The sequence below is a fragment of the Leptodactylus fuscus genome, chromosome 2, assembly GCF_031893055.1.
Source record: "Leptodactylus fuscus isolate aLepFus1 chromosome 2, aLepFus1.hap2, whole genome shotgun sequence".
NCBI classification, from domain to species: domain Eukaryota; kingdom Metazoa; phylum Chordata; class Amphibia; order Anura; family Leptodactylidae; genus Leptodactylus; species Leptodactylus fuscus.
In genome coordinates this window covers 9,883,078-9,891,422 of record NC_134266.1, presented here as the reverse complement: position 1 = coordinate 9,891,422, position 8,345 = coordinate 9,883,078, and the positions used below count along the sequence as shown (strand labels likewise).

Here is an 8,345-nt window from a genome sequence, read left to right as displayed (position 1 = left end):
TGGACTTGTCTGATAAGCCGCGCCCATTATTTATTGGTTTCCTAGCAACCATTCATGACGGCAACCAATAGAGGCCCGGGAGTCCCTGACGTCAATGCGCGCACTGATCTAGCAAAGTCCTGTCAAGTAGAGAAAGAAAATAGTCCCGAGGATTTCCCGGGGTCGGGGGCGCAGGGACACGGAAGGGGCGCAGGGCGAGGGAGCCGACCTCTTTACCCTGGCTCCCGGGATATCCGCGGTACCGGCTGGCTGGGCCTGGAGCGGGTCACGTATACGGGACAGCGGCGGAGGCGGAAGGATCGCGAGACGGCCTATATAAGCCGGAAACACCAGAGAGGGAGACGTCTGTCAGCGGAGAGCGCTGCAGCTGAGGAGAGAAGTGAGCGGTGAGTGCGGGGGGTAATAGAGATGGACTGTGTATGATATATATGTGTGATGTGTACGTATACCTGAGGTGTTATATAGAAAATATAGCAGGTGGTGATGTATATACCGTGTGCTGGGAGGGTGACTGTATATCATATACTACTATATACACCTGTATACTATAGCTGCTGTGCCTATAGTGAGGTATATAATAGATTAGTATATATGGGGGCAGCATATTGTGTGTGTGTGTGTGTGTGTATACAGTACAGTCCACTAGTGTGAGAGATATATGTATATCTATAGATAGGGAATATATTGTATGTGTAATATGTCTCTGTAGTTATTGGAAAGTTTTCCATCTGGTAACAATGTATCTACCGGACTATATACAGCTGTCACTGTGTATATTATATTCCTACCACCCATTATATACCACTATCATTGTATATATTGCCCTCCTGCCCCCTATATACAGCTGTCACTGTGTATATTACACTCCTACCACCCATTATATACCACTATCATTGTATATATTGGCCCTCCTGCCCCCAATATACAGCTGTCACTGTATATTACACTCCTACCACCCATTATATACCACTATCATTGTATATATTGCCCTCCTGCCCCCTATATACAGCTGTCACTGTGTATATTACACTCCTACCACCCATTATATACCACTATCATTGTATATATTGCCCTCCTGCCCCTATATACAGCTGTCACTGTGTATATTACACTCCTACCACCCATTATATACCACTATCATTGTATATATTGCCCTCCTGCCCCCTATATACAGCTGTCACTGTGTATATTACACTCCTACCACCCATTATATACCACTATCATTGTATATATTGCCCTCCTGCCCCCTATATACAGCTGTCACTGTGTATATTACACTCCTACCACCCATTATATACCACTATCATTGTATATATTGCCCTCCTGCCCCAATATACAGCTGTCACTGTATATTACCATCCTGCCCTCCCCCTTATACAGTATATAGCTGTCACTGTGTATATTACTCCTGCCCCCCCCCCCCCATTATATACAGCTGTCACTGTGTATATTACCCTCCTGCCCCCCATGTATATACAGCTGTATTTTGGGGTTCCCCCTCCCTCTGGTAGTTCTTACTGTCTTGCCTTGGGCGTGGAAGGGTTAAGTCCGCCGGTCGCTCTGTGATGTGATAAGTCTTATCACCCTGCGTTGGGCGCGCTGCCTGCTCTTCTCTGCGCTGCTGCTCTCTCTTCTCTGCGTTTCTTTAACCCGTTAGGCCATTGATGTTCCTGAAGGGGTTAAAGTTGACCCATCTACCTGTAATAGTGACCTCCAGACCCGGGCCCCTCCTGCACTGTGGCCCCAAGGACCCTGCTGTCTGCTATAGTATGGGAGCTTGTGGTCAGGGGCCCCTCCTGCACCGGTGAGGGCCCCTCGGCTCCATGCTCAGGTGTGTTGGCCCCAGGCTGGAGGATGACTCTCGTTCTCCGCTGATGTCAGGGGCTGCTCTGACCCAGTTATGGGGGTTTGTGGTTTTGGGGCGTCCCCCTCCCCTGATGTAGTTTTTAGTGACTCAAGATGAGCTGATTCATGTCAGGAGGGGCTCCCTATATAGTGGGGGAGGGGAGTGACCCTGCAGGGGTCTGTACACAAGGTTTGGGGTGAGCGCAGTTGTCAGGTCTGCGCTCTGTCGCCCGACAGCTGTTACTTATGGGGTCTGGTCCTCAGAACAGCCCCCCCTGCAGGCTAACCCCAACGCCTAACCTAGCCTGCTGGGACTTGTAGTAGATCCCGCTGATGGTGTCAGTATCTCTGCTTGCTGGTGACTGTGGTGCAGCCGCGGCTCCCCTCCTGCGCAGCCGCTGGTCACTGCCAGGTCTCGTTGTCCATATTTGCACCGCCGTGGCCTGGGGCTGCGCTATATATAGCCGGGGCTTCTGGGAATGCTGATACGACCTGTTAAAATAGTCTGTGACAACCCCCGGACCTGGTCAGGACTGGGGGAGCGGTGACTGTCGTCATGAAGAACAAGAGCCGCGCTGACGTGACGGAGACGCTCGCTGGTTACACGGCATTCTCTACATGCTTCTGGTGACAAGCGGAGTGTTGTCCTCCAGTCACATCCAGAGCTGCCTTTATAACAGTGTGGAGGGAATGCAGCTCTGGATGTGACTGGAGGAATCTGCTGCTCAGATACAATGGGGATTGTAGTCGCTTGTGCGCACTGATATGGGGGGGGGGGGGGGTGTCCCTGTTCTGTTTGTGCGGCTTTACACGTGCACTCATATCAGAGATGCTGACTGCAGCTCCGTATGTGACCAGAGTATAGCTCAAGGGAAGTGAAGGGGTTAAGCAGCTGGTTGTTGTAGTTCCACCTAGTGCCCTGTAGTCACCAGGCTGGGTGTGTGTGGCCCTTTAAGAAGCTGGGGGGGGGGGTCCCTACAGCTGTGCATGGCTACAGTCTATGCAGGTGACATAACCTTGTAACATGAGATCACTGTAGCAAACCCTCAGCTGGAGCAAGGCTATTTCCCCCCCCCCCCCCTCTCCCCCTTTCGAAGCCTAGTCCTGCTCACACAGCTGAGGGTTTGTTACTGTCTGCAATGTAACAAACCCTCAGCCGATGTAATGGGGCGAGGGGTCTGCAGCGGCCGGGTCCGCACCTCCTCTGCGTCTGCAGATTAGACGTGTGTGGACTTGTCTGCCGGGCCTGGCAGGAAGCAACGGCTCAGGCTGATCCACCGAAACGCCAGGCCGGAGACCTGAGGTGCCCCCTGTCAGCCCGCTGCTGCCCCCATGTGTGAGGCCGGCTCTGCTGCAGCAGTATCAGGTGGCTGATAACAGGGAGCAATAGAGATCACAGCTGCTGTTCTAAGGTCCCATAACAGGGCTCAGGGGGCTGCTCATGGCTATATTGGCTTCACTGCTGAGGTTCTGCTCCTCTGTGTCAGGTGTTTGTAGATTTTTGGGGCCCCTCTTGTAGGTATCTGCGGCTCGGTGCCAGGTGCTATTAAAAGCGGCGGTGGAGCTGGCGGGCGGCCAGAGTACATGCAGTCACTACGTGGGTTATGTTCTCACGTCACCGGTGTAGGCTGTCACTGTGACCTCTATATAGCCTGCCGCCTGCTTGCCTGTGGTTTCCTTCAGATCTGCCCCTGACAACTGCGCCAAACCCGCTGACTCTTCTGCGTTGTCACAGGTCATTAAACCTTGGACTAATGGAGTTGTTTGTGGACTCTGCCCAGATCGGAGCTCCAGCTGTTGTGATATGGGCTGGGGTAGGATTAACCTCCAGAGCTGCACTCCTAACTCTGCTTGCTGCCACTCTCACTTAGGGGTGACTCTTAGCAGCAGCTCTGGATGTGACTGGAGTAACATAGTCACTTGCTAGGTCATGTAGTTTGTCCTCTCCAGCACTGACCCGACTTTCTTTACCCCGCAGTGATACAAGCACCATGGCAAGTCAAGGAGGTGACCCCACCGGCCCGTCCAAAGCCTGCAGCGTCCTGACCTGGGAGCAGGTGGAGCGCCTGAACAGCTTCCTCACCGAGGTGGTCCCCATCCATGGACGTGGAAACTTCCCCACCTTGAAGATCACACTGAAGGACATTGTGCAGATGGTCCGCAGCCGCCTGGAAGACGCCGGCATCAAAGTGCGAGACGTCCGGCTCAACGGCTCGGCCGCCAGTCACGTCCTGGTGAAGGACAACGGTCTGGGCTACAAAGACTTGGACTTGATTTTTGGGGTGACCATCTCCTCGGAGGTAGACTTCCAACTAGTCAAAGATGTGGTCATCGGGTCACTCCTCAACTTCCTACCTGAGGGGGTAAACAAGGAGAAGATCAGCCCGGTGACCCTGAAGGAGGCGTACGTGCAGAAGCTGGTGAAGGTCTTCACAGACGCCGACCGCTGGAGCCTCATCTCGCTCTCCAACAAGGACGGGAGGAACATCGAGCTCAAGTTCGTCCACTCCATCCGCCGGCAGTTCGAGTTCAGCGTCGATTCCTTCCAGATTGTCCTGGATTCTTTGCTCTTCTACTACAACTGCTCGGAGAACCCCATGTCTGAGCACTTCCACCCCACCGTCATAGGGGAGAGCATGTACGGAGACTTCGAGGCTGCCATGGGCCACCTCCGCAACAAGCTGATCGCCACCAAGAACCCAGAGGAGATCCGAGGCGGCGGCCTGATGAAGTACAGCAACCTCCTGGTGCGGGACTTCAAGCCGTCCGACAAGGAGCAGATCAAGTCCCTGGAGCGCTACATGTGCTCCCGATTCTTCATCGACTTCTCGGACATCTTTGAGCAGCAGCGTAAGCTGGAGTCTTATCTGCAGAACCATTTCATCGGGGAGGAGAAGAGTAAGTACGACTACCTGATGATCCTGCGCAAGGTGGTGAACGAGAGCACCGTCTGTCTGATGGGCCACGAGCGCCGACAGACTCTCAACCTCATCTCCCTGCTGGCCCTCAGGGTCTTGGCCGAGCAGAACATTATCCCCAATGCCACCAATGTCACCTGTTACTACCAGCCCGCCCCCTACGTCAGTGACGCCAACTTCAGCAACTACTACATCGCCAACACGGCCGTCTCCTACAGTCAGTCCTACCCAACATGGCTGCCGTGCAGTTAGAGGGGACCTCGGGGCCTGTGGACCCTTAAACATTCTGACTATAGCAATGCAACCTACAGCCCACTCCACTGCAAAAAAAAACCTGCCCCCGTCCCCCAATAGTTGTCTCTGAATGTAAACTGTTGCGAGGTCTGACCCAGGAGCCTCTGCCGCCCAATTACCGCCCATACTGTGATTCTCGCCCGTGGGGGCCCCGACTGTCATGGCGGCCTCCGAACTTTTTAAACCTATCAGTGTTTTTGTTTGGACAAGCCCACCACCCCCGGAGGGGCCCGGCTTGGTCTGACTCTTCTCCCCTCCTCCAGGGCTCGGTCTGTGAGGACCTCGGGAGCATAAAAGGAAAAAAAAGAAAAAAAAAGTTTAAAAAAGAGAAAAAATTACCAAAAAGTGAAATTTGTGTTTATTTATTGTAAAATCCAAAAATGGTAAAAATGTCAAAAAAAAGTGTTATCAGCGTGTGCCGGGAGCGGGTGCGGGGTTTAGTGTCTAATGTGAAGTGCTATTTATGTTTGGGAGGGGGAGGTGCCTTACTGGGCCGGCCCCGCCTTCTTTCGGTGCGGCCATTCTTTTGCTTGGTGGTTTTGGATTTGCTGCAGTTTCTTTATTTTCGGGGTTTTTTTGTATTTTTTTTTTTCCCCTCCACTCACTGCAGCATCGAATGATTAAAAACTACAAAAAATAACGTCAGGGGGAGGGTGAGTGGGTGCAGAGGTCAGGGGGCACGGGGATATTGATCTCTAGTCACTACCAGAGCTGCTGTCACCACTTGTGCACTTCCTATAATGTTCTGCACTTACACACTGCATTGTGGGAGATGTGGTGTGTCCCTGTCACTGCAGTGCACTGCACCGCCCACACTGCACTAAAGCCAATGAGAAGCCAGCAGTATGCAGCTCTGGGTGTGACTTGTGACTTCTGTTCAATGTTTTATGTATAATGTGATGATGTCTTTCCTTTGCACGTTGCTGGAGGAGCTGCTGCCAGGAAGTGTTGCAGAGGGTCCGTCCTATTACATTCCCTATAGGGCAGGCCTGTGCTGCACTTCCTCCTCACTGCCAGTAGGTGACGTGCCTTATACCTGCAGCCCCTCCAGCCGTGTGCACCTCCCTGATACACAGTAACGACACCGCACCTCTGTAATACTTATTGCCAAAGCTCAACTTATTGCTCAGGAATCTGTGACCACCTGTATTATATGAATCAATAAAAGCCCCCCCTGACGTACCCCCTGCCTGTCCTGTGTCTGTCTGCTAGCGCTCGTGGGGTTAATCTATATCTCACCCAGCAATGGAAAAGTAAATATGTGCGCCCTGGGCTGAGAGCGGGGTAAGGGCTCCAGACAAAACACTCTGCTCCAATCCCTGCCAGGGCTGCCTCCAAAGTGGGCTAGAGCCAGCAGCTTCTGCAGGACTTGTACTCCAGTCACAGCCTAAGCTGCAGCAAAGACATGGGGCTTGCTAGTTCTTGTAGAGCTTCAGGGAACGATCCGTGGTGTCTGCTCCTCAGAAAGCTGGGTGACTGCTGCATGATAAATGTTCAGGGGCAGTATAGGAAAGCCGGGTGCTAGAGTCAATATTAACCTGCCTTCTGTAGTTGCTCCACAATCTGCATGCACGGCTGCTGTCAGGGATTGGGTGACCCGCTCAGTGCCCGCTGTCGGGGCAGGTCAGGGTGTTCGGTGACCCGGCCGCTCTGGATCTGCGCCAGTGTTTACTACAGAGGATCCAGGGCCCGGACTTTGTTCCCTGTCTGGCCAAAGCTGCAGCGAGCCCTGGGACGGGGTGTTCTGAGACTTGTAGTGCAGAGTTATCAGACAGCGCCCCCTGCTGCGGTGGAATTAAACTCTAAATGGGGCCAAAGCTTTACTCCTGAACGATGGCAGGTCTCTAGTCACATCAGGAGCTGCAAGAAAGTTTATTCACAGCACTAACATGTTGGGTTGTGTTCATATATGGTCTTTGTTTTAAGTCCTAAAATGCATCTTGTGAACACAGCCCAAGTCACGTGCAGTATTTGTATCTCACAATGACCTGCTGCTAGCTCTGTAGGGGGCGCCACGCTGTGGTGTATTGTGGGACCGGACAGAAGCTCGACATACCATGCAGTGGCATACACAGGCATCCGTTATAGCGCCCCCTCCCTGGCCATAGGCTGTGTCTGGTATTAGTGTTTCACTAGGCTGTAGTACCACACATAGCCTGTGGACAGAGGGGGCGCTGTGTCTATACAGATGAGCAGTTTGGACACTCGATGCAGCTCTAGATGTGACTAAAGTGTGAGTATACTGCGCAACTGTGGGTGCAGTTCCTGTTAGAGGAGAACATGGCTTGGTTACAGGTGCAGCTCTAGATGTGACTGGAGGGGGACGTGATGTGCAAAAGTGTGGGCACAGCGGTGTGTGTGGTAACAGAAGGTAAAGCAATGCAGCTCTAGCTGTGACTACAGTATAATTGTGGATGCAGCTCTAGCTGTGAGTAGGAAAAGAAATGACTACTGCTGGGTGCAGCTTTGGATGTGACTGAAGTAGAAGGTAGGAGTGACTTGCTGGGTATGATGTACTGCAGCTCTATATGTGACTGGAGTACAAGACTTAGTGAGAATGTATTGGTGGCTGGAGGACAAGGCGCGGCGGCAGCTCTATATGCTGGAGGACAAGGCGCGGCGGCAGCTCTATATGTTACTAGAGGACCAGGTGTGACAGCTCTATCAGTGACTAGAGGAGCAGGCCAGGTTGCCTCTCGGTGGTGTCTCTTTAGGGGTTAATACCTCCGCTCTTGCATATTTCTGCTGCCCCAGTGGCCTACATATGACGGCGCCGCCCTGCAGGCTGACTTGTGCCATGTCTCATTCCTCAGTTCTGCCCGTTTCTCCGCAGCGCCCGCTATCAGTCGTACGTCAGGACTTGTCGCCCCGGGGAGGTTCCGCCCGGTGCCTGCTGCGGGGAGTAAATAGAGGTGTTTGTGCCGAGGCCTTCGTGTGTTTTGTGTCTTGGCTGAAACTTAAAATCCACAAAAGATTATGAGAAGATCATACAAAGAAAGTCACGCCCACCGCCGCGGCCGACGCAAATACTCAATGACTTTCCGATGGCGTTCAACGGCATGGAAAGTGCGAGCTGGTGCCAGTGTCACCGCCTGCCCGCTGGTAAATAGATGGAAGGTGTCACGAACTCTAATTACTTCTTATACTCTAGTCACAGCCAGAGCTGCTGTGCTACATCTACAGGACTCATCAGTGATACGAGCTGCTTTGGCTGGGACTGGAGTATTAGTCTTATGGCAAACAGGGTCAGGTTACTCAACATTAAGTAATAGGGTAACTTACAGCGGA

The 8,345-nt window shown here is 52.6% G+C and overlaps 1 protein-coding gene across 1 annotated transcript; it reads left to right on the top strand.

Annotated features, from left to right (window-relative positions):
* Positions 1-193: 193 nt before the first annotated feature.
* TENT5C (terminal nucleotidyltransferase 5C) lies at positions 194-6,240 on the top strand. The gene is made up of 2 exons (XM_075263364.1): positions 194-386; positions 3,824-6,240. The coding sequence occupies exon 2, from the start codon at positions 3,837-3,839 to the stop codon at positions 5,013-5,015; it is 1,179 nt and encodes a 392-aa protein (XP_075119465.1). The 5' UTR covers positions 194-386; positions 3,824-3,836; the 3' UTR covers positions 5,016-6,240.
* The last annotated feature ends 2,105 nt before the right edge of the window (positions 6,241-8,345 follow it).